Raw genomic sequence first — 26,830 nt, 5'->3', positions numbered from 1 at the left:
GAATTCATAAAAATGAAACGCCTAGATGTCACGTTTATTCAAGAATCACATAGTGACAATCTTAATGAAATAAACTGGAAGAAAGATTGGGATGGTCAGATTTTTATGAGCCATTTGGCTTACAACAGTGGAGGAGTAGCTGTTTTGTTTTCTAAGACAGTGTCTCCACTGTCTGTTGAAACAGAAGAAATAGTTAAAGGCCGTTTTTTGAAAGTCAAAGTCAAGTTTGAACATGCAACAATGGTGTTTTTAAATATTTATGCTCCTAATAAAGGAGCTGAAAGAATAATTTTTTTAAAGAAGTTTTGTGATGTTATCAATAATGTAGATTCAGAAGATTTATTGTTTTTAGGTGGAGATTTTAATTGCACAGAAAATGATAAAATGGATAGAAATCATTTAGAACCACATAATGCTTCGCAGAAAGAAATGAAGAATTTAGTACAAGTTTGTGATTTATGTGATGTGTGGAGAAATGTACATTTAAATGATAGACAATATACTTGGGTACATAGCAAAGATAACCAAATTTCTATGGCAAGACTTGACAGGTTCTATATGTTTAAGTTTCAAATAAATTATGTCAAAGATTGTCGTATAATTCCTGTTGGGTTTTCTGACCACTGTTCGGTTATTTGTAAGATTTTTGTCAATTCGGTGAAAGTAAAAAGTGCATACTGGCACTTTAATACATCACTTTTAAATGATGAAAATTTTAAAGAATTTTTTTCTGTTTTTTGGGAAAATTTTAAAAAACAAAAACAAATGTATTCTTCACTGCAACAATGGTGGGATTGCGGGAAAATACAAATTAAACAGTTATGTAAAGAGTACACTTTTAATGTTACTAAAGAAACAATGCGAGCAATGAAAGAGTTAGAAAAAAGTATAACAGAACTTTTAAATACAACAGCTTCTACAAATAATAGCACTGATTTTGAAGAAAGTAAAACTAAAAAAGATTTACTTGCAGATTTATTGAATGTAAAAGCAAAGGGTGCTTTAATTCGTTCTCGGTTTCAAAATATTTCAGAAATGGATGCACCTTCAAAATTTTTCTTCAATTTGGAAAAAAAGAATGGAAAAAGCCGATTAATACATTCACTAAAGTCTGAAACAGGAGAAGATATTACAGATTCTAGTAAGATTCGCAAATATGCAGTTAATTTTTATTCATCTTTATATAAATGTGAAGTATTACAGAGGGATGTTGAAAACTCAGTTTTTTTTGAAAATCTCTCTAAAGTTGATGATGAATCCAATGCAATGCTTGAGCTGCCTATATCACAAGATGAATTATATACTGTAATGATGAGCATGGAAAATGGCAAATCGCCTGGCATTGATGGAATTCCTGTTGATTTTTATAAAGTTTTATGGCCAGTGATTGGTGAAGATTTGTTTTTAGTTTTAAATGACAGTTTAAATAAAGGATCATTGCCTTTGAGTTGTAGAAGAGCAGTTATTACTCTTTTACCCAAAAAAGGAGATCTTCAAAAAATAGGTAACTGGAGACCTGTGTCACTTTTGTGTTCAGATTATAAAATTTTATCAAAGGCTTTAGCTGTAAGATTAAGTAAAGTACTGGACCAAATTATACAGCCTAATCAAAATTACTCTATACCAAATAGATCAATTTTTGATAATATTTTTTTAATTAGGGATGCGTTAGAAGTTGCTAAATTATTTGGTATTAATTGTGGATTGATCTCATTAGATCAAGAGAAAGCTTTTGATCGTGTTGAACATGAGTATTTGAAAAAAGTTTTAAAGGTTTTTGGTTTTAGTACTCATTTTATAAAAATGATTGAGGTAATGTATAGTAACATTCAAAGTGTACTCAAAATCAATGGTGGTTTAAGCGCTCCTTTTGATGTACAGAGAGGTGTTAGACAGGGTTGTGCTATGTCAGGAATGTTATATTCCATTGCCATTGAACCTCTTCTACACAGAATAAGAGCGGAATTAAAAGGTTTTTCTATACCCCACTGTAATGCTCAAGTGCAACTTTCAGCATATGCAGATGATGTTATTGTTTTTATAACTAACACTGATGATGTAAGAAGACTGGAATGTATTATTAACAATTTTAAAAAGATTTCTTCTGCTAAAGTTAATTGGGAAAAAAGTGAAGCACTTCTCATAGGTGACTGGAAAAGAGACCCTCCCTTATTACCTGGAGGATTAAAATGGAAGAGGGGTTTTTTAAAATACCTTGGAGTTTACCTAGGTGAAAGTGACTTTGTTCAACAAAACTGGAACGGATTGCTTGAAAAAATTCAAAGTCGTTTACAGAAGTGGAAATGGTTGCTCCCACAACTTTCTTACAGAGGACGAACACTCATTATTAACAATTTGGTGAGTTCCTCTATGTGGCATAAACTTGCTTGTGTTGATCCACCTGCTGGACTCTTACCAAAAATTCAAAGAGAACTGGTCAACTTCTTTTGGGACAATTTGCACTGGACACCTCAAAGTGTTCTGTTTCTGCCAAGAGATGAAGGTGGCCAAGGGTTGGTGAATCTTGTGAGCAGGGGAGCCACATATAGACTACAATTCGTTCAGAAGTTGTTGTATGGGCCTGAAAATCTCGTGTGGAGGCCTTTAGCTCAATGCATCCTACGTGGAATAAATGGCTTGAATCTTCATGCGTCACTTTTTTTGACAGATAATGTGCATCTAGATCTGACTGGAATACCTTCTTTCTACAAAAGTATTTTTAAAGTATGGGGACTTTTTAAACATTCACAGACAGATTCAACAACATCTCTTTTCTGGCTGCTTGAAGAACCAGTACTTCTTGGCAGTCGCCTTGATGTAACAAAAGATGATACCCCAGGACTAAAAGAATTGCTTATTTCCAACAAAATGACCAAACTAAGAGACATTGTTGACAAGGCGGGTTTTGGACTAAGAGATGCAGAAAATGTTGCTTTATATATGGGAATTAGATCGGTGAGGTTTGTTACAAAATTTTTGAATGTTTTGAAAAGTTTTTTAAATGAAAAAGAAAAAATTTTAATTGAAGGTTACAGTCAAGGTATTATTTTCCCTAATGATCAAGATTGTTTCCCAGACATTAGACTTACACCTAAGATTGAAAATTCTGGGATTAATAGTCCATTGTTATGCTTTAAGGAAAATGGGAATGTTGATTTTAGTACAGTTAAAGGGAAAGTGCTTTATAAAAATATTGTGAAACTAAATAATAAGTGTACTTTAAAAGAGAGATCTGACACTGTGTGGAGAGATAAACTGTGTTTAGTAGAAGAAGAAAAACCAGAATGGAGAATATTGTATAAACCACCATTGAATAAAAGATCGGGGGATTTGCAGTGGAGAATTTTACACGGTGCTATAGCTGTTAATGCATTTGTGACTAAAATAAATTCTAGTGTGAGTGATCAATGTCCGTTTTGTTTAGAAAGGGAAACAATTTTTCACTGTTTTATGTATTGTAAAAGACTTGCTCCTCTGTTTGATCTTTTAAATGTTTTAGTTTCTTTACTTGGTTTTTTATTTACGAAACAATGTTTTATATTAGGTTTTAAATATAAAAGACAAAACAAATATAAATGTCAATTATTGAATTTTATTTTTGGTCAAGCAAAATCAGCTATTTATATTACAAGAAAAAATGAAATAGAAAAGAGGAATGGTAAAAACATTGTAGTAGTTTTTAAAAACCTAGTAAAATCAAGAATTATTGTTGATTTTAATTACTATAAAATGATGAAAGCAATTAATGTGTTTAAAATTGAATGGTGTTGCGATGATGGCTTGTGTTCTGTCATTAATGAAGAGCTGTTTTTTATAAATGAATTGATTTGAGCTGTAAATCAATTGTTAAATAATTGCTTGTTAATAAAAGGATTTGTAAAATCAAAAAAATCTCTCTCTCTCTCTCTCACTCTCTCTCTCACTCTCTCACTCACTCACTCACTCTCTCTCTCACTCTCTCACTCACTCAATCTCTCTCTCTCTCTCTCTCTCACTCTCTCTCTTACTCACTCACTCACTCACTCACTCACTCACTCACTCACTCACTCACTCACTCATTTCAGACTGAACAATGTCTTTTGCAGGAACACATCTCTTTTTCCAATCTCTGTTCAGCCAATCTTTGAGTCTAGCAGGAGCACTTTTAGCAACAATTATTTTATTATATTACACCATTATTATCTCACTCAAAAATGACCAAAGTATAACTAGTGCTAGTTCTGTGTCCATGCTCACCGTATATACCCTCAGTCACTATTTTCTATATTAATACACTTAAAGGACTGACAATTCGGTCACTCAGAACACAGGAAAGCATTTTGTTTGTGCTTTGCTGGTTGATAAATCATTCAGATAGATTAAAATGTCAAATTCTTTGGTCAGACCCTGTGATAGTTACTTTAGTAAGCTGTCTATTAGTAATAAGACAAAGTATTTTGATTTCTGTCATATTGTTTATTTTGTAATGTTTTCAGCGCCTATTTTTATTTTCATTGCAATTATTTTATGTCTAATTCTGTAAATTCATGTTAAACACTACTTTGAGGCATTGTTCACAGCTTAAGAATGTTGAATAAAAATTTGGTGGAGAAAAAAGATTTTTGTGCTAATATAAGAGCAGTTAAAACAGACCGGTCAATTTTGAACTGGAACACTAAAGTAAGGGGCTGCATGTGAACACGACAGGAGGGTTAAATGTCAAAATAATCAAACAACAGCAAAAATAAAAGGAGCACAATAAATTATATATATATATATATATATATATATATGTATATATATATATATATATATATTTTTTTTTTTTTTTCTTGTGCTCCTTTTATTTTTGCTGTTGTTTGATTATTTTGACATTTAAACTGTTAGCTTACAAATAATTATTTTTGTTATTATAATAATTCTTAATAGTAATAATAGTAATCTTTTTTTTTCAAATTCAGCAACTCAACAAAACAATATAAAAAACAAAATCACAGTTATAAATTAAAATTCAATTTGTTCAAATTAAAAACAAAACACAAAATGTAATTACAATGAATTTGGAAATTCTCAGTTTCTCAAGATATCGTTTATGAATATGTATTTGATTAAAACATATATTAGGTTTAATAATCTATTTGGTTGAGTCCTGTGAAACAACTCACTATACTGTCGCTGCTCTGAGGCAACACAATGGTTTTCTCCATACAGATCAGCACGTTCCTCCAGAGGTCCTTCAGCACCCGCTTCAACACAGTCTTGTCACATATGTCTGCAAAGATGCTGAGGCTGCAACACACAGGGCAAACATTACACTCGTCAGTCTGGGAAATTTCCCTGGGGAATTTATAAGATACAAAATACAGATGGCAGCTTATTATTTCACTTTTCGCTGCTCTTGTTCAGAATGCCAAGTATCAGAAACAGGCACACATGTAGGATGACCCTCGATTTAAGACAAATGATATGAATGTGAATTGCAGTGAATATGGCATGAACTGACTTTGTGTCGAGGAACTCCATCAGCGGCCGCAGTGCGCTGTCGGCATCGGCTTCTGCCGTGTTACGAGTATTCTGATTCAGAGGCCCTTTAATCTGGTAAAGGATCTCTGCCATCTGACGCAGACACACGTTTATACGGCCCAGGAAACTATAACAATGAAAAAGTGAGAGAGAAAAGCAGATCAACACAACAGTCTGACGATTCAACAAACAAGGCGGGAAAAAACGTCAATTACGTTGCTCATAACAAAAATTTCTAATTTTTTATAATTAAAATTTCTGATTTTGTAGCAAGATTTCTTTTAAAAATCTGAAGCAATTATTTCTTCTTTTCCTTTTAAAAGATATCCACGTCTGAATTCCTACATTTTCAACCTCAAAAACCATTGATGTCTGTAATTTATATAAAGGACAGACTCAGAGAAACGCTTACTTCCTAATGCTATAAAAGCCACCATATCAAACTTGATACATGAAGTACTCTAAATGTATCAGTCTAAACAATTAAGTAGCCTAAAATAATTCAAAAACTATTCTCTATTCTTCATTTTAGCCTAAATTTGAAATTAAACCAAATGTTTGAAACCATTAAGAGAGAAGAGAGAGAAAGAGAGAGAGATGTAGATTTTTAAAAAATAATCTAATTCAACAATTAACACTACAAACAAAGTCCCATGTAGACACTATACTTCATATTAAAAACAAATCAAAACAAACGCTCCACACTAACCCTAGCCTTTAAATATGCATTAAAAAAGAGCAAAAGAGTGAGAAAAAGAAAGACAAATACAAAGAGAAAAGAAACAGAAAGAGAGAGACTACATTTTGTGGCGACAGATACAATTTAGATGTTCAGCGACAGATACAATGCATATAGCCTAGCTCAAACAGGATTTAGCTGAATGCATGTTGAAATATTGTGTAGCTATGCAGATGGCACTCTGTGGCTTGGTCGGAATTAGATTAAACACTGTCCTGGCTAACCGAAATATGAGGGAAATCTGTGGGAATTTAAAAATAATTTTAAACTTTTGATTTTGTGACCACAGAATCGTGGAATCCACGGATTCAAAGAGAAAAAATAAAAATAATAATAAATTTAAAGTAAAATAACAACGTAAAAATTTACAAATATGCAAATAACTACACTGAAAACAAATGATTAATTGGATTTACAAAATTTTTAAGGTAAGTAGTTACAAACAATTTATATGGGCTTGGTACTGTTCAACCTAATTAGTTTATTTAAACTCAGCTCAAGGCAGTACGCTGGATCAGTGGCTAGCACTGTTGCCTCACAGCAAGAAGGTCACTGATTTGAGTCCCGGCTAGGCCAGTTGGTATTTCTGTGTGGAGGGAGCATGTTCTCCCCATGTTCCCATGGGTTTCCTCTGTCCAAAGACATGCGCTATAGGTGAACTGAATGAACTAAATTGGCCGTAGTATGTTTGTGTGTGTGTGTGTGGATGGGAAAGTATATGGATGTTTCCCAGTGATCGGTTGCAGCTGCAGTCTAAAACATATGCTGGAATAGTTGGCAGTTCATTCCATTGTGGTGACCCCTGATAAATAAGGGACTAAGCTAAAGGAAAATTAATAAATAAATAAATGAATGAAATTCAGCTCATATAATTTTTTGCAACAACATACCATAAAATATTTAGTAAATTCAATGAATCGTTTATTGTGTAATATATAAAATTGAACTAAAAAAACTTGTGAAGGAGCTACTATGACGAAGGTGACCAAAACAGTTCAGAAACTGTAAAAATGACATTGCGATGGAAAAAATATATGTTTACCTCTTGACAAACATGCCACTCAGATTATCCAGAACAGAATTAAGCTTTCCCTGCAGGTCATTGAGGATATCAGCAGCCTCAGTGTCGAGCTATTGAGAAAAACATACACAACCACACACACATATATATGTTAGTTTAATACAAAATATGGAGCTTAAACCAGGAAGAGAGAGGAGGAGGGGATGTAGGGAAAAATCACTGTCTGTTTGTCATGGTTCTACAAGCAAATCAGCATCAGGGAGGTGAAACCAATTGGAAACTTTCTCTATTAAAGCCATTTTTCACCGGTAAGAATAATGCAGCAATATATCTGACAAATCCGACAATACTTTATTAAAGCAGGAGTAGAGAATACCAAAAAGACACCTGCAGGAGTGACGGATTCATTCCCATAATGAATAAAACAACATCTATTTATTCATTTTAGGGCTGCAGAGGAACAATTAAAATATATCACACAGTACAGCGCATAGACTTGGCTTTAGCAATCAGAAAAGCACAAATGAGACTCAAACAGTCATTGTTTGTTGTCTTCTTGTCGATGGTTATTAAAAGAATGGAAGCAATATAGGTTTACAAATATGCAAAATTAGATTAATTCTTTCACAAGAAAATGGCGAGAAGTTACTGTATCAGCTAAAATATGAAAAACTGTTGGTATATACACTCACCGGCCATTTTATTAGATGCCCAACTGCTTATTAACACAAATTTATAATCAGCCAATCACATGGCAGCAAATTAATGCATTAAGGCATGTAGACATGGTTAAGATGATCTGCTGCAGTTCAAACCGAGCATCAGAATGGGGAAGAAAGCTGATTTAAATGACTTTGAATGTGGCATGGTTGTTGGTGCCAGAAGGGCTGGAGTATTTTATAAACTGATGATCTACTAGGATTTTCACGTGCAACCATCTCTAGTGTTTACAGAGAATGGTCTGAAAAAGAGAAAATATCCAGTGAGAGGCAGTTCTGTGGGCTCAAATGACTTATTGATGCCAGAGGTCAGAGCAAGATGGCCAGACTGGTTCGACCTGATAGAAAGGCAACAGTAACTCAAATAACCACTCATTACCACCGAGGTATTGAGAAGAGCATCTCTGAATGCACCACACGTCCAACCTTGAGGTGGATGGGCTATAGCAGCAGAAGATCACACAGGGTGCCACTTCTGTCAGCTAAGAACAGGAAACTTAGGCTACTATTCGCACAGGCTCACCAAAATTAGACAATAGAACATTGGAAAAATATTTTCTGGTCTGAGGAGTCTCGATTTCTGCTGCAACATTAGGATGGTAAGGTCTGAATTTGGCATCAACAAGATGAAAGCATGGATCCATCCTGCCTTGTATCAATGGTTCAGGCTGTAATGGTGTGGGGATATTTTCTTGGCACATTTTGGGCCCATTAGTACCAATTGAGGATCGTGTCAACGCCACAGCCTACCTGAGGATTGTTGTTGACTATGTCTATCCCTTTATGACCACAGTGTACCCATCTTCTGATGGGTATTTCAAGCAGGATAAGACGCCATGTCATATAGTTCTAATCATCTCAGACTGGTTTCTTGAACATGACAATGAGTTCACTGTACTCAAATGGCCTCCACAGTCACCAGAACTTAATCCAATAGAGAACCTTTAGGAATGTAGTGGAATGCGAGATTCGCGTCATGGATGTGCAGCCAACAAATCTGTAGAAACTGTGTGATGCTATCATGTCAATATGAACCAAAATCTCTGAGGAATATTTTCAGTACCTTGTTTAATCTATGCCATGAAGGATTAATGCAGTTCTGAAGGCAAAGGGGGTTTCAACCTGGTACTAGGTGTACCTAATAAAGTGGCCGGTGAGTGTACATCAAAAACATAAAGAACAAGTACACTTTTCAAGCAAAATATTTGTAACAGATATTTTATTTGATTATGCTTTAAACAACCTAATTTTTGTATCAATGAGATTCTTTGTCCCTATTAAATTTAAAAAAATATGTTTTAGTAGTTATTTATTTATTTATTTATTTATTTATTTGCACATTTAAATGGTTGTACAATTTAAAAATGGTTTTATTTTTACAGAGAATTGAAACAAAAATAAGCAATATACATACAAAATGCACATCTGCATTTGTTCATGCACTTTTTTTGTACACAAAGCTTTTCAAATATTTTTTTAAACAGACTTAGCTACTCCAATAGCTTTCATGGTCTTAGGTTGCATGTCCACTGAAGTGTTTATGCGCGGCTGAAAACGCCAGTGATCACCAAAAAAAAATCTCAGATGAGAAAGCTTCTTCAACTTTCAGTATATTTCAAAAATGTTAAGCGCTCAGAAACTTTATTTGAAACAGACGCCTTGCCATGCTGCTGCCATTAAAAATAAATAAATAAATAAATAAATAAATAAATAAATAAATAAAATAAGTGGGCACGGCTCCCTTAATGGTTAAGGAACAACACTGGGGCCAATGAAATGGGTCAAATGATCACAGGTTGATCATACATTAGTGCTGTGCGATATGGGCAAAAGAAACCTATCATGACTTTCTTGAACACAATTACGATTTCCATTTTAATCACAATTTTGCCACACAATGACATTTTGTACTGTAAATCTAAAACATATTTCCAAAGGAAAATAGTTGGATCTTTTTCAAAGACATGTACCATGTCTCTAAAACAGACATAAGGCAAAAAAATTAAAAATATTAACCTAGTAAAGGTGTAACAAAATGTTTCTAGAACAAATGGCAAAACAAATAAATAAGGTAGTCTGTGTGTGCCGTCAAACTCAAGTAGGACAGCGATGTTCTGCTTGATCACATATCAGAAGTAGTTGCCTGTACTTTTCTACATGTCCACACATTTATTTTTGCCATGCATAGATCATGGAGCTCTTTGTGACAAAAAAAATGTGTAAGGCAATATGGAAATCACGTATGTTCAAATCGCGATTTCGGTATGATTTCAATTAATTGCACAATCCTACTGTACATGGTACTGCAGTATGTCTAAACATCTATGTATTTGCACTACTCTATGCCATCACAGGGAAAATGAAAGTCTTAGGAGAAGAGAAGGCATATAACATATTCTCACTTATGCGCACACACATACACACACAATGATTATCGCACCTTTTTTGTGTCAACTGTTGCCTCTTTCTAGAAAGAAACAGAATGGGTGAAAAACACAGGAAAGCAAAAGAAAACAGAGAAAATGACACAAATCCTCAAAAACACAGACACTTCTGAATGTCAGAATCAAGGTCAGTGCAGGAATGTTCAAGTTTAAACTCCAAAAGCAATACCACACACCTGTTTTCCCTCATCTTTGGGCTGAAGAGTAAAAAACAACAACAACAAATGAATAAAATGAAACAAAATTCAAAGTCAAGCTATCTTTTAGTCTAACAGCATTTGGGTATCTGACAGTCTTGATGTTTATTATCTACTTGCTGTCTACAGCTACATTCACACACAGGCGGTGTTTGTGATTGACAACAGTATTTACAGATGACAAAAAAAATAAATAAATAAAAATAAAAAATCCATCTAAAGTCCATCTAAAACTTCCAGACAATAAACACAGCTTACATTACTATCTTGGAGAGTTAGCAATTTGTGTTAAATTATAAAATGAACTTTGTGTGCATATTCAATAAGTGATGTACAACTAATTTAATGTTTACACAGCACTGGTTTGTGATTGCATGTTATAATATTACATAAAACACATGAAAGTGAAACAAAAATAGCAATACAATGAACTTACAACCACCTGTGATCAAGTTAAGAGATCTTTGAAGCATAAAACGTTTACTTTTACTTTACAAAAGTATGTTGACTTGCTGTCTAAATGAGACATTTTGTTTGTCAGTTTGAATTGTTTTAATAATTGTAATATATTTTAATGGTTCTCTCAGTATTTGTGCATGTTTAACAAAATTTGTATTTTAATACAGAGCCTAATTTATGCATCTGTCACATGACAAATGAAATACACAGAAGAGGAGATTAACAAATCATTTCTGCTTTGCATAATTTATCTTTAGCTGCTTTTCTGTAGTTTCATAATTCAGGAAATTGTCAAAGATTGTTTGTGTGGATGTCTGAAAATGCATAGTTTTAATAATCTATGTTCAAATAGGAAAAATATGAATAAACAAAGCCAAGTCAGTAAAAGATCTAAAATTACTATCACTATTCAGCCCAAAATCAACAGAGAGGACAACAAGACTTCGGTCAAAATTCTGGCAACACAGAAGTATTGCTAGAATAAGTTGTGTGTAAGTGCCTTGAACTTAAATAACAATAAAAATAATATTAATAATAACAATAATAATAATAAGAAGAATGATGATGATAATGGTAATAATGATAATAATAATGATGATGATAACAATAATAAAATCAATATTGATAATAATAATAATAATAACAATGATGATGATGATGATGATGATGACGATGATAATAATGATAATAATAATAATAATAATAAAAACAATCATGTTATTAATAATGATAATAATAATAATGATATAATAATAATAACGATGATGATGATGATGATGATAATAATACTAATATTATGAGAATGATGATAATAATAATAATGATGATGATGATGATAATAATAATAATAATAATTATTATTATTATTATTATGAATAATATTAACAAAGATCTGTTACTGTGTTTACCAAAAAAATGATCATTTATTCTCTGACAACAGCTAAATCATATCATTTGCCTGAGGCGCATCATTATTTAAGCGTTGAATTAGAGGTAATTGTTTTTGTGTCACAATTGTTTTTGTGTCAGGGCACAAGAATCCTATTTCACCAAGAACAAGACTCTGACAAGGAGGTACTGGAGCCTTGGGGACACGATCACAGCCACACAATACACATCTCTCCTTCCCATCACATTTCACAAACACACACACTTGCTCCTCACACTAATGAGACCTTGTTCATGTACCCCCTCCCACCCCCCCACCACCCCACCACCACACACACACACACACACACACACACACACGCTTATTACCTTGGCTCCATCACCCACCTCTGTGGTCGTGTTCTCATCCTTGAGACAGAGCAAAAAAAAATTACATTCAATATCACACAGAGTCCTGTTGATCCAGAGACTATCAGACAACACTAACCCACTGTGTGTGTGTCTGTGTGTGCACAAACCTCCTTCTCTTTGTCCTTCTTTTCCCCCTGAAGCCCAAAACATGGAAACAAACATTGATGATGAGACACAGAAACATAAAAACACACATACAACACACAACATGAGAACAAACAATAATGAGGACATATACTGTACACTGTCTGGCAAAAAAAAAAAAGGTTGCTGTTTGGTCTATAATTGGATATTTTGTTGCAGTGGTTAATACATTTCTGTCTTGTTATATGTTTGAAAATGTTTCACCCTAATTGTTACAGTGTGTAGTTTTTCTAAAACTGTGTTATGTTTTCCAGGGCCATATTCCAAGAGAACAATACCCAGATTTATTGCACTCAAATTTTCACACATGAATTGACCACCAATTGACCTCAATCCCCGAAGTCAATATCAAAGAGCATAGTTTTCTTCTCACGGTCAGATTTTAAACATATTTATGATTCTATTCATTTTTAATTACAGTGTCCATTTGACAACATTTGTAGCAAGTGGGAACAGGCCGAGAGGCATGAATTGAAGCCACCAAAATATTCGCCATTTCCTGCCTCCTTTCCTTGAAATGTGAGTTTTAAGCCTGTTACAGCATTGTTTTAACAACCGTATGTAATACCAAACACTTTATTTTAACCTAGAATTCATGATATTAACAAACCATTAACTAATACACTCAGCTTAATCAACTACTTATTAACTGATTATCAATAGTTATTAAGGTTGTGGTTGGGTTAGGAATGTAAAATAAGATACTTAAGACACTAATAAACAGTTAATATCTTAATAATAGGCAGGTAATAAGCCAATGGTAAATGGTGTGAACTGTTACTTAAACTAAAATGTTACTGTTATTTCCACTAAAAGTTAAATTAGTAATGCCAGCACCTCCACAATCTGACCTACAGTGTCTCCCCTATTTGACTCCTCACGATCACTAAGGTGTTCCTCAGCACATATCAAAAGATGTTCCGGGTCGATTGACGGTCATTTTTTGTGTGTGAATATTATGCATTCTTTCACATACTGAGACAAATACATTTTTGTATTGTCATAGAATATGGCCTTGGGATACATCTCCTGACATGGTAGTTGCAGAAATAAAAAGCCACAAGACAGAGAAAAGCAGCCTCCTTTAGAGCAGCTAAACTGCAGCTACATTTTTAAGCTAAATTACAGTGTATTTGATATGTAGGTAACATGATGAAAAAAAGATTCATAGAACTAATTGTATTAATTTGGTATGGCAAAAATGTAACATCATGAAGATGATTATGAGACAAAATATGCAGATAAAATTACTGAAATAGTTTTAAATGAAAAAAGTACAATATAATGGGGTTACATTTAGACAAGGTTACATTTATGCATTTATTTTAGCAAAATATATAAGAAGAGCAATATTAGGAAATGTTTTTCAGTTATAAATTTTTTTTCTATTACTAAACATATTTTCTATTTTTTTATATTTCTATATTTAATATATATTTATATATTTTTATATATATTTTATATATTTTTTAAAATACAGTTGAAGACAACATTGTTATGTCTCCTGTAAAATTGTCAATATTTTTTAAATTTATTAAAAAATAAAATACACACACAGAATTTCTGTTTAATTTTTGTTAAACAGAAATAGGGGGAAAAAATTTATACAGTATACAGTTGAAGTCTGATTTATTAGCCCCTGAATTATAAGCCCCCCTGTTTATTTTTATCGTTTATGGAAAATACTGTTAATAATAGTGTGCATAATAATAATATTAAATAAACAAAAGGGCTAATAATGTGTGTAGGCAAAGTTGAATCTGCAGGGTCACTTGAACTTTTCAGATCAATTAAATTTTGAAAACAGTATTTTGAAATACCCTCAAATTAAAAATAAATAAATAAATAAAATCTAAATGGAAATTAATATTTAAAGACAATTCTTTTGTAACATTTTGAATGTCTTTACTGTATCCTTTGATTTATGTGTCTTTACACGCACCCCTAAAATAAAGAAATAAATAACTGACCCAAAAATGTTAGTTACAACTTTTTATAAAGTCATCTCAAAACAAAACTTTCCATCGATCCTATGCCTTCAGCTGCACTGCATCTAGTTGCTTTTGATTGATTATTGCTGTCACCTCAGAGTACTGGTGCTCATCCCCTGGGCTGTGAGCACCATAGACATTAAGCTGCATTGTATATAAAGTATACATACACAAGTAAAGTACAGTACTACCCAAAATACTGTAAGCACACGCACCTTTTCTTTCTTAGCAACGGACTGTAGAAACAAAGAAAAAAAAGAGAGAATAAAAACTGACAACACAAAGAAAACCTTAAAAGAGCTGATAATACAAACATCCACAGATGAGCTCTAAAAGCTTCCACATAAATGGAGGAAAGAAGGATCCAGATAAATAATTCTACAGGGTAACAAGAGGAATGAGAAACTGGCCTCCTAAAGATTTGATTTCTCTTCTCAAAGCATCTGACAATCAGACTACTTCACTACGACTGTCATCCATCAAACTGAAGCATTTAGCCCTCACAAACCCACCTTCTGCCTGCCAAGCTGTACATACAGATGAAAGGAGAGATGATAAAAACAACAGTCAATAACAGATGGATGAATGGCAGGGGGTGATAGAGAGAGGAACACTGAAATTGTTAACAGGAGCAGCAGACTAACACATAAAGACTCTTCACAAAGGACTCGTTTGTGCATTAAAATCAGTCAGACGGAGTGAAAATTCCATGACAACCAGAAAGCAAAAATGTTGTATAATTTGATGATTTGTGCATCCCAAATCACATATGTGTGCACTACTCTATAAACAGTGAAAATTCTAAAAAGAATAAGTGCCCATTAAATGATTCACTTATTCTACTGTAAATAAAAAAGTGTAAGGTCAAAGTCCCTTTTAGACAGATAATTTCACTCGGCAGCCATCTTTAAAACGCCTCTCGGGCAGTATGCTCTGGCGTTCTGTTTAAATGAAGAAACATCAAATTTTCCAAATATGCTTGCCAAGCTTACAATTAACTTTTACATGATATGAATCACCAATAAAATTAACTAACAACTGCCTTTTTAGTTTAATTTCTAAAGGTTGGAATCACACAAAATCTGCAGAAACTCACGTCTGGTCCAAGCCCCTACACCAGAGAATCCTCAGTCTGTAGCAATCGATGATTGGCTGCTGTACTAGTAGGCAGGGCTTCATTCCCCATTCAAAACTTTTAGAGCGACATGTCTTGGGTATTCTAAAGTCTCATAACTTTATTTTTTAGTAATGTTGAACACTTCATGCACTCAAGCGTAGTGAAAGGGGGTAAGCTATCGGGCGCTGAGGTTGGATTATTTTATTTATTTTAAATTGTGAAAGCAGATTTTTCACACTGAAAAAAAATGATTCATTGGATTTACTAGATTTGTTTTAAAGTCCCCATGAACCGAAAGCTCTTTTTTTTCCATATTGTGATGCAGTTCCTAGAACAGGGGTCACCAAACTTGTTCCTGGAGGGCCAGTGTCCAGCAGATTTTAGCTCCAAACCTAATCAAACACACCTTAACAAGCTAATCAAGCTCTTACTAGGTATACTTGAAACATCTAAGCAGGTGTGTTGAGGCAAGTTGGAGCTAAACCCTGCAGGGATTGGTGACCCCTGTCCTAGAGAAAATATTTAATGAGAAAACAGTGGGTGTGATTTGTTTTTTTCTGCTGCTAGTGGTAAAGTAGGCAATTCGTTCAGAAAGATCTGGAAAAGGGTTTAGGGAGAGTTATTAAAAGCCAACAGACACCATTTTTCTACTCACTATTTCTGTTTGTTGTCAAAACTGACAGTTGGAGGGCCATGTTTAAGTATGTTAGCCACGCCCATTAACTTAAAATCACAAAATCTGAGAATATAACTAAAAAAAAAACAAGAAGTGCATTACAAGAGGTTACAAGAGCAAACATTTTTTTTATATATAATAATGACATGCACAAATGAATTGTTCACCAAAAAACTGGCAACGTGAGCTAACAAAATCAATATGGTTTGGTTTGATTTCATGTGGAATTTAAGGTAACTGGTTGCAAACAATGTATATGGGATGAATTTAAACAAACTAAATTTAGTAATGTTCAACTTAATTTGTTTGTTTAAATTCAGCCCATATAAATTGTTTGCAACCAGTTACCTTAAATTCTTTTGAGTAAATCCAGTGAATACATTTTTCAGTGATAAGTGGTTCTGCCACCTCCCGATGGTGAATGTGGTTGTTCTCATGATCGGCACTATTTGGTAATTTGGTGATTTATTTTATTGATTTGGCAACCATTAAACGCCGCCTGGGAAACGGTTTGAATTTATTTATTAAAAAAAAAAACATTAGAGTTTCATTTGGGATGACACTAAACTCTACACTATCCTTTGTCTAAAGTCAACACTTTAACATGGTTGAGAGCATAAGTGGATAGAGTTTAAGTGCATACTGTGTCATTTTGGACGCAATTAATATTTTGATGTTTACAAAATTTTCATGAAGGCTAAATGTCATTTTTAAAAACACATACTACAGATGAATAACTAATTAAATGTAGTTCAACACTTATTTATTTCTGTAAATCACAATCTGGATTTTTAGCAGTATGACTAGTTTGACCACTTTTCAGTGTCATGTGATGATAAGTTAAACGTTCATTAATATGAATTTTCTTTTTCTTTTTCATAAAAAAAATCCCAAATAGTAGAATGTATCAGTTAAAAAAAATAAGAAGGAAAAAAAAAATCAACCTTGATAATTATAAGAATTCTTATTAATAATTAACGATAATAATATTCATAGTACAGCAAGTCAGTATATCAAAATGTATTTCTAAAGGATCCAGCATAGGCTCATTTTGAAAACATACCCATTATACATTTCTGGAGATCGCGAATTATGTAGCCAGAAGTACGTTTGACTGCATTTCGTCAGTAAAACGAATGCTACAGGGCGGTATGATGAAGGTCCTTTTCGTGCTTACCAGCTGAGCTTGCCTCTGTGTGGACGACTTTCCCATTGTTACCAGTTTGTTCAGTTTGCTCGCCAGGTACGTCGGCGAGTCAATTAGTGCTTTTAAAAACACTATTGGTTGGGTTTAGGGAAAGAGGAGGGTGGGTCAGTCGGATCGGTCAGTCAGTCGACAGCAATCTTTTGTGTCCAGAGATTTACACAAGAACAGCAGGCGCGAGTGACACTCGTGAGAGAAATTTTAGATTTGAAAAAGTGTACTCAGAGGGCTCTGGTGGATTTGCCAAAACTGCAAAAACTGCAAAAAAAAAAAAAAAAAAACTGCAAAAACTGCAAAAAAAAAAAAAAAAAAAACTTAGCTTCTGGGACGTATTTGGCACTCTCCAGAAATGTGATGCGACACTGAAAAATGAAGAAATAATGCTAAAGCTCAAGGTATGAATCCCAGAAATACTACAAAAAAATGTTTTAAATTATATTAAATTAATATATATTTTTTTATAATATTTAATATACTGTTCAGTATTTACTTGGCATTTGATAAAATAAATGAAGCCATGGTGAACAAAATAAACTTACTGAAAAACATTTTTTTAATGTACTGATCCCAAACTTTTGACCTGTAATTTGTCGATATATAACATTCGATACTTATACATTTATTTGGAGTGAGTTTGATTCATGTTGTGAATTGTCTTTTAACTCCACCAAGGCTGTGCATATTTGACGAAAAAAAAATAAAAATAATTATATATATATATAATATATATATATTATATATATATATATATATATTATATATATATATATATATATATATATATATATATATATATATATATATATATATATATATATATATATATATATTTATACATGTGGTTTTATATGCCTCCATATGCATCTCTTTCTTTCCTACAAACACCAACGTTTATTCAAAAGATTGATTGCTAAAGAATATTACCATGAACATTGACAGACTACAGTAGCGACACCTGACTCATACAGTACAAACTCAAGGACAGCGGAAGATTTGTCATCTCAGCATCATCTCTAAAATGCAGAATTAATTGAAAATGTCTGTGCATGTCTGGCTTTTAAAAAGTTTGGAAAAAAACAACACAAATCACACAAAGTAATCACGCATTGGATGTAGACACTAGAAGAGCCTGAAATTACTGATGTTATAGTACCAGTTTTTACAGTGGTAAACTATCTATTATTATTCACCACTTTTTATAATAAAGGGAGATCAGGAAATGGAATAAAAGATGGAAATGATGAAAAATAATATGACTGGTTTGATTCAAACTTTATCAAGAGTTTGTATGTTAACTACTTGATCACAAAAAGGTAAACAACCACAATCTAAACCTAAACACAGAAGCACGTTATAAACTATTTGAAGGTATAAATGGCACAGGCACTGAAAGACAGGGTTTCAAAACACACAACACACCCACTAGAGTCAAATGAGTTCACGTTTGCTTTACACAACCAACCTTATTCTCCTTCTCTTTGTTGTCAATCTACAGATGAAAAATATATCATACATTTTTAATTAAACAAACACCAACCTGCTGAAATCAGTCACAGTACTAAATAAATGTTTATTTAGTACTTTGTCCCCAAAACGTAAGTGCACGATACAAGTTGTATCTGGTGCAACAAACACACACACATACACAGCCTGAGCTTAAACAGTCCAGCCAGAAATTATTTATATCCCTGGCAAATTCTGACTTAAAGTTTTTCTTCAAATATAATAAAAGCTAAGAAATATTTTTTACCACAATGATGCCTCTTGTACAGCGTCTTATTATCTTTTGAAACAAACCTGTGTCATTTCCGGTCGAAAACAAAACAAAAAACTTGCTGGTTAAATAAAAGTAACTAAGTCAGAATTTGCAAAGGGTGTGAATAATTTCAGGCTAGACTGCAATGTAAAAAATGTGTTATCAATTGCCATATTTTGTGATCCACAAGTGTTTTCCGTTTATTTACGGGTGTGAATTGCATTATGGGACCTCGATCTCTGCTCTGTTGACTTTTGATGTTGAAAATTCAATTTTACAGTTTAACAAAGTGACATTTACTGAAATTTTACCACTTTGAAATAATGTATAAGAAATAGTATATAGAGAAATGAGTCTTTGAAATAACAAAAATGTACTGGCAGTTTATTAGAAGGTTCTTGTATCGTAATATGCACTCACCAGCCATTTTATTAGGTACACCTTACTAGTACCGGATTGGACCCAGTTCTGCTTTCAGAACTGCCTTAATCCTTTGTGGCATAGAATCAACAAGGTACTGGAAATAATACTCAGACATTCTGGTTCATATTGACATGATAGCATCACGCAGTTGCAGCAGATTTGTCAGCTGCACGGCCATGTTGCGAATTTCCTATTCCACCACATCCCAAAGGTGCTCTTTTGGATTGAGATCTGGTGACTGTGGAGGCCATTTGAGTCCGGTGAACTCATTGTCATGTTCAAGAAACCAGTCTGAGATGCTTCATGACATGGCGCATTATCATGCTGGAAGTAGTCATCAGAAGACAGGTAGGCTGTGGCATTGACATGATGCTAAATTGGTACTAATGGGACCAAACCATTACACCACTACCACCAGCCTGAATTGTTGATACAAGGCAGGATGGATCCATGCTTTCATGTTGTTGATGCCAAATTCTGACCCTACCATCTGAATGTCGCAGCAGAAATTGAGACTGATTAGACCAGGAAACATTTTTTCCAATCTTCTATTGTCCAATTTTGGTGAGCATCACCAAATTGTAGCCTCAGTTTTCTGTTCTTATCTGACAGGAGTGGCACCCGGTGTGGTCTTCTGCTGCTGTAGCCCATCTACCTCAAGGTTCGACATGTTGTGCATTCAGAGATGCTCTTCTGCATACCTCCGTTGTAACAAGTGGTTGTTTAAGTTACTGTTGCCTTTCTATCAGCTCGAACCAGTCTGGCCATTCTTTTTTGACTTCTGGCATCAACAAGGCATTTGTACCCACAGAACTGCCGCTCACTACATATTTTCCTTTTTTTGGACCATTCTCTTCTCTGCAAATCCTAAAATGGTTGTGCATGAAAATCCCAGTATCAGCAGTTTCTGAAATACTCAGATGAGCCCGCCTGGACCCAATAAACATGACGCGTTTAAACTGTCATTTAAATCAGTTTTTTTTCTGTATTCTGATGCTCTGTTTAAACTGCAGCAGATCGTCTTGACCATGTCTACATACCTAAATGCAATGAGTTGCTGCCATGTGATTGGCTGATTAATAATTTGCGTTAACAAGCAGTTGGACAGGTGTACCTAATACAGTGGCCGGTAAGTATCTTTTTCAAACTTTTCAATGTTAAAAGTTGTTGAAAGAAATATCAAGGTCACATAATTCAATTTAAAAGCATAATAAATAGGGGAATAAATTTCATAAAAACATAAATCACAAAAAGTATGAAAAACTATTAATTTACGGATATTTTTTACAATGTGTGTATGATTTGCAAACTTTTTTGTGAATTCACCTCATATACGTAAAGCATCACTCCAATATGTAATACATGACATAGTTATAAAGTTGATTCCTAGTCAGTGGACCTTCACAGTGTAGCTCGGTGGTTTGCTCAGTATGAAGAGTTCTATTAATTAGCCTGTATTATGTAATGATGCTGATGTTAACCCAGCTAAAATCATTAGCATCACAGCTGGAGTCCAGAACACAAACTCCACACGACTCTTCACTTCCCAGTCCTCACGCACCTCCAACACAACTTTGGTTTGGATAAATATTCTTCAGCTTGCATTTAAGACTAACTCTGCTTACTCTATGAAAAGAGAAAAGCAGGGTATTTCATTCTTCACTAATGCTTGTATTTGGATTCACTGCTCTTAGTGGAATACTGGAATCAATTAAGGCACAAAGCTCAGCTGGAGAAGTGAAAGCTTTTGATCCTTTTTGAAGCTTTAACGCTACATTAAATGATCTGGTCGCAATTAATGGGTCAATTAAGCTTTAATGTGCAAAAAAGAGTGTGACTGCAATCTAAAAACCCATCTGTTTCATTAGATTTACAGATCTCTTCTAGTCTTAAAACTAGCTCATCCAAAAATACAATTATTAACTCCCCTGTTTAGTTTTAAATGCTGTATTTTTTTTTTTTTTTGGGATGTTTTACTTCACTTTGGGGTGATTTTGAGGCTTAATTTGGCCACAATTTTCTCAATGTTTTAGCAAATGGAAGGATTTTTGATGACAAATTTAATTTTGACACATATTTTGGGAAAATGTTTTAAACGTTTTCAAAAACTCTGAGTAAACTTACAACACTTTCATTATGTTGGTGGCTGTTTTTGCCCCATTTACTTTCATTATAACAAATTTTTTTGAAAGCAAAGCCCTGACAGCATTTAATCATGCATTCTTGATTGTTGGTGGTTTTCCCTGTTTGGATGTGGCAAAACACTTACTGTTGATCAACAGAAGCAGTGGAAAAAAAAAAATTTGAATGCAAACTATATGGTGTGTGTGTGCCTATAAACACTTACCTCAAAACAAAATGAACACCTCATCTCTCACAAAATAGTAAACATGGTAAGTGTATTTATGCAAGCACATTATGATTTGAGGTTTTACTCCATAGAACTCCATATAAAAGACAGAAACGTTTTTGCACAGGCCTATCTAAGGTTTAATGGTGCCAACTGATGATTAACAGTAAAAAATTACAAATTTTACCTCTTCTCAAGTGGGAATCAAGAATGCATGATTATATGGTGTCATGGCTTAACAATCAAAACATTTTATTATAATGGAAGTCAATGGGCCAAAAAAACAGCCACTTAGCCACAAGGCTTAAACTGTAAAACCCATTTCAAAAACAACATGAATGAAACAAGTACATGAAAATCCAACAGACTACTATTCACAACCGTGTTCAAAATTAGCAAAGAAGGATATAAAAATAAATCAGTATTTTTCCTCTTTTAAAATTCTATAAATTAATTAAGAGTTAACAAAGCCAAATACTTATCCATCAGCAGTCAATACAATCAAAGAATGTAGTTCTGATGTGCAGTAAAACACTGTTGGGCTTTATAGAACAGAAAGTAAGATTGAAGTATTAAATGAAATAATACAAAATTAAGTATAATTTGTCAAAGAAGGTTTAAATTAGAAATCCTCTGCTCTCTTTTAAAAGCAACCTCCAGAAAACTCAGCTGACAGACTTCAAACGGGACTCAGAATAAACTTTAGAAAAAGAAGAAGAAGAAGAAGAGTTTTTTTGGCAGCACAGAAGCTGGTTGGAGATTTGTAGCATTCTTTCCAGGGAGTACAGATGAAAAATAGCCCCTGGCTAACTCTTTTAGAGAAATGTTTATTAATGTGCACTGTCCATGAATAAATAAATAAAAATAAAATTGTTTTGTTGCACACAGAGATAGAAAAGCACCCTATCATCACAGGTAAATATATTGCTGGATCTTTAATATTGTTAATGTATTATTCTGCCGAAGGTCCTGGATATTTTGATTAGCATCATGGGCACTATTAAGAAATAACATCTGAAAAAAAAGACATAAGGACCAAAATATCGCTCCTATGAATGTGCCAGAACAATAATTTAAAAAAAGAAAAAGCTTTAAAATAAACACAAAAAGGGCCATTAAGCACAAAAACAAGGTTCTGCCTTGAAGAGAAGTGCACCAACATCAACCAGGAAATTGGAATGCTTGATATTCTCTAAACTCTTGATGCAAAAAAAGAGGTTGCAAATACACTGAACAATCATTTAACTTTAATGAAAGGTTAGCTTTATTTGTTTAAGGTAACACAGGAAAAACAACACATGCTTCTTTTCAAAGCCTTCTTTGCACACATTTAGCAAGAGTGTCAGTAATTTTGACTACGGCTGTAGTTTTGATAAAAAGCTTTTCTAAAAGACTCCGATTATAAATTAACATACCTCTGATCCTTCTGAATCTGAAATGCCAGACTAATGGGAAAGACATGGATATACAAATCAGACAAAACTTAATAAACAGACACAAACTAAACAATTATAACAGATCAAATTAAATTAAAACAGAAAAAACAGACATGAACTGTGTGAAAATGAAATCTAATTACATTACTAATTCATTAAGATTGAGGCCAGAACATTTTTTAATGTTTTGTGTTGTAATGTTTTTTTAATATTAATACAAATATTCAGCGATGATATATAAGACTGGTAAAAATGTGCCTGTAAGTTGTTTTACTGAATTATTCTTTAGTTCCATATTCAAAAGTGCAGTAATAACTATAAGACTCTTCAAAAGTATCAGTTTTAAGTAAAAAAAACCTTAAAAGTAAAAGTTTTAAAATGGAAAATTATAAGAAATGTATTTCATTAATATACTGCAACCACCCATTGGTTGATTATACAGTAATTATTAAATATTAATTAAATACACATAAAAAGAAAGATTTGTTTAAGAAGTGACATTTAAGACTAAACAAACTAATTACATTTTCAAATATATTATGATTGAAAATGTACAATAATGTTATTAATTAAATGTATTTTTTTTAAAATCCCCTTGGACAGCATATTAAAGTGTTTAAAAACCTAATGACCCCAGACTTTTCATCAGGAGTACATCTTACTGAAAATTCCAGAATTACTAAAAAGACGTGCAGTATCTCGTTGCTAGGCAAATACAGCACTGTATGATAATTGCTGCCCTGCTTCCAGTCACTTTGTCACTGAATATCTCTTTCAGTCTAAACAGCCATTTCTAATGATTCACATATTTGATAAACAGCTTCATAAAGAAGGTGAGACACATGACCGTTTCTCACCTTAGCATCTGATTCATCGGACTGGTAATGAAAAATAAAGAGCAGAGTGAGGAATAGTGAAAACAAAGAACAAAACAGAAAAGAGGTGCTGCTAGGTAGTGGCAGAAGACTTTTAGTGCCTTATTGATTTGTACAAAATCTTTTAAAACACCCACACATACACTCTCATGGCACCACACACTACTCTGTACCACAGTGTTAAGTGTACAGACCTCATTCCCTTCATCATCGGTGATGGCCTGAGCAGAAAAGACCAAAAGAAACACAATTTTGTGTTTGTGACTCACAGCTTTGAACAAATATGCTCATAAACAAGATAGCCCACATCTGAATACACCAGAACAACATTGGTCCAACTAGTAGAACTTTTATGATAGCATTGGTCACATTAAAGTAGCTCACACTTTACTGACAAATGTGGTCAAGCACCAAATGAAAGCAATGTTGCTTATGAATAAAGAAAAAGCAGCATACATTTTTAATGTATGTTTAATGTATTTGGTAGCACTTTATAAAAAAGTTGTATTAGTTATTGTTAATTAATGCATTTACTAACATTAACAATACATTTATTACAGTATTTGTTCATGTTAGTTACTGTTAATTAATGAAACTGCACTAGTTCATTGTCATTGTTAGCATGTAAATGCATGAATGTTAATAAGCAATTATTAATAATGCATTAATAAATGTACTTATAAAAGATGTATTAATGCTGTACAAGTATTGTTTATAGTTAGTATTGCATGTTGGTAAATACATTAGGTCCGGATGTAACGATCCACTATGAGTCGGTTAAAAATCAATTCAAATTTCGGATTCAATTTTGTGACGATTCAAATCAGTACAAATGTTGAATGTATACTAACAGACTAACACATATGATTCAGCCCAGTGAAAAACTACTGTCACAGATGTTTGTATGCAAAAAGCCATTAATAGGCTAAACCACGCTGCCCAAAGATTTAGTTTGTTGCTAGATCAGACCGTAAGATAATGAAAAGTATTATTACCCATTAATTGTATTTTTTTTAACATCTACCATAACCCCAACCCTTAACCCAACCATCACATTAACACAAAAACAGTAGTTGTACCAAGTATTATTTATGTTATTTATTAAATTACCCAACAATTTGTATTTTTTAACGTTTACCCATACCCTAAACCTAACCGTCATAGTATTGTAAAAACGTTAATTATTGTAATACAGTGTCATAAATAATGCTGCTTTATTGATGTGCATATCTCACTTCCGACTGGCCGTGTATCCTATCTAGGCTTTACCGAGGATTTGCAGGTCCACTTGCTCTGAGTGCTATGGAGATGACAAGGTGCATCAGTGTTGTCATAGCGAAAGTGTAAAGATGTTCTTCAGACTACAAGAGAAAGCTGTGCTGTTTCAGAACCAGGTATTCGATTATATAGATATTTCTTTATTACCTTCTCCTTTTCAATTTAGTTTATGCATGTTTTAATAATTTGCTTATTATATCAAATATTAAATCAGTATTTAATGCCAGTGGGCAGTTCCCTGGACCAGAGGACCTATTGACCGCCTAGGTACACACTGCTTCCTTTCTACAACACCAGCCATCTCAGTTCCCAGTGAAAGAGTTTTCCCATCAGCAAGGGACATTGTAAATATGCTAAGATCTCAGCTTATAGCAGAAAACAAAGATATGCGGATATTTCTTCTAAAAAATGCCAAATCCCAGCACAGTCACAGTTTTAGTTTGTTTATATAAAAGAGTCCTCTTTGGTTTGTATTATTCACTATTTTATTTGGATTTTGTTTTAAAACTCTAATTTAGTTAACTAAATTAATTAAATACGTTATCTTGTAAAAAAAAAAAAAAAGCAAAGTGCAGCATTTGAGGAAAAATAAAATCGCTCTTGTTTGTCTCAAATAATTTTGTCAAAATTACAAAATTGTGAATTGTGAGATTAGTATCATGAATCATATCGAATCATGAGTCAGGTAAATTGTTACATGCCTAACATTAGGTAATGAAACCGTATTGTACAGTTTTGTACAGGACAAAAATACTCAGGAAGACTTTTTTTCTTAGACAAGAAATATTCATAGCTGGTTAATGCTTTCAATTCACATTCTATCAACACACCTCCTCCTCATCGTCCTCAGGCTCCTCCTCATCCTCCAGCTGAGAGTTCAAAAAGAGATCAAAGTTACAATGTTTTAGGGATTTCATACTAAAGAGAACAACACTACTGTGGGCGGATATGGGTGGGACTTAGGAGGAGCAATGAAGGCACTAACCTAGGGAAAGAGTTCAAATAATACAACACACTACGGTACCCAATCACAGAGAGAGTAACTTAGGGAAGGTTAATTTCAAAAATACATGTCTTCACCTACCCTGTGTTCCTCAGCAGTATACTACACACACACACACACACACACACACACACACACACACACACACACACACACACACACACACACATACACACACACACAATACACAAAGATTA

The 26,830-nt window shown here is 33.4% G+C and overlaps 1 protein-coding gene across 4 annotated transcripts in view; it reads right to left on the bottom strand.

Annotated features, from left to right (window-relative positions):
• unc13ba (unc-13 homolog Ba (C. elegans)) overlaps nt 1-26,830 on the bottom strand; it is a 178,016-nt gene that overhangs the window by 10,103 nt on the left and 141,083 nt on the right. For 2 of the 4 annotated variants that reach the window (XM_087253310.1, XM_087253312.1), the window contains 14 exons: nt 26,715-26,735; nt 26,461-26,499; nt 24,547-24,573; nt 24,335-24,355; nt 23,457-23,486; nt 18,975-19,001; nt 14,731-14,751; nt 12,488-12,514; nt 12,339-12,377; nt 10,602-10,622; nt 10,422-10,448; nt 7,284-7,372; nt 5,483-5,629; nt 5,145-5,268 (listed from right to left, as the gene is read on the bottom strand). In XM_087253310.1, the coding sequence (XP_087109436.1) occupies nt 5,145-5,268; nt 5,483-5,629; nt 7,284-7,372; nt 10,422-10,448; nt 10,602-10,622; nt 12,339-12,377; nt 12,488-12,514; nt 14,731-14,751; nt 18,975-19,001; nt 23,457-23,486; nt 24,335-24,355; nt 24,547-24,573; nt 26,461-26,499; nt 26,715-26,735 (660 nt within the window). The remainder of the gene's footprint in view (nt 1-5,144; nt 5,269-5,482; nt 5,630-7,283; nt 7,373-10,421; nt 10,449-10,601; nt 10,623-12,338; nt 12,378-12,487; nt 12,515-14,730; nt 14,752-18,974; nt 19,002-23,456; nt 23,487-24,334; nt 24,356-24,546; nt 24,574-26,460; nt 26,500-26,714; nt 26,736-26,830) is intronic. The other 2 variants (XM_087253313.1, XM_087253311.1) reach the window with 1 other exon arrangement.

This window comes from Danio rerio, chromosome 5, assembly GCF_052040795.2.
Source record: "Danio rerio strain M-AB ecotype USA chromosome 5, GRCz13ab, whole genome shotgun sequence".
NCBI lineage: Eukaryota > Metazoa > Chordata > Actinopteri > Cypriniformes > Danionidae > Danio > Danio rerio.
Note: the sequence above shows the minus strand (reverse complement) of the source record. Positions and strands in the feature narration are given on the sequence as shown.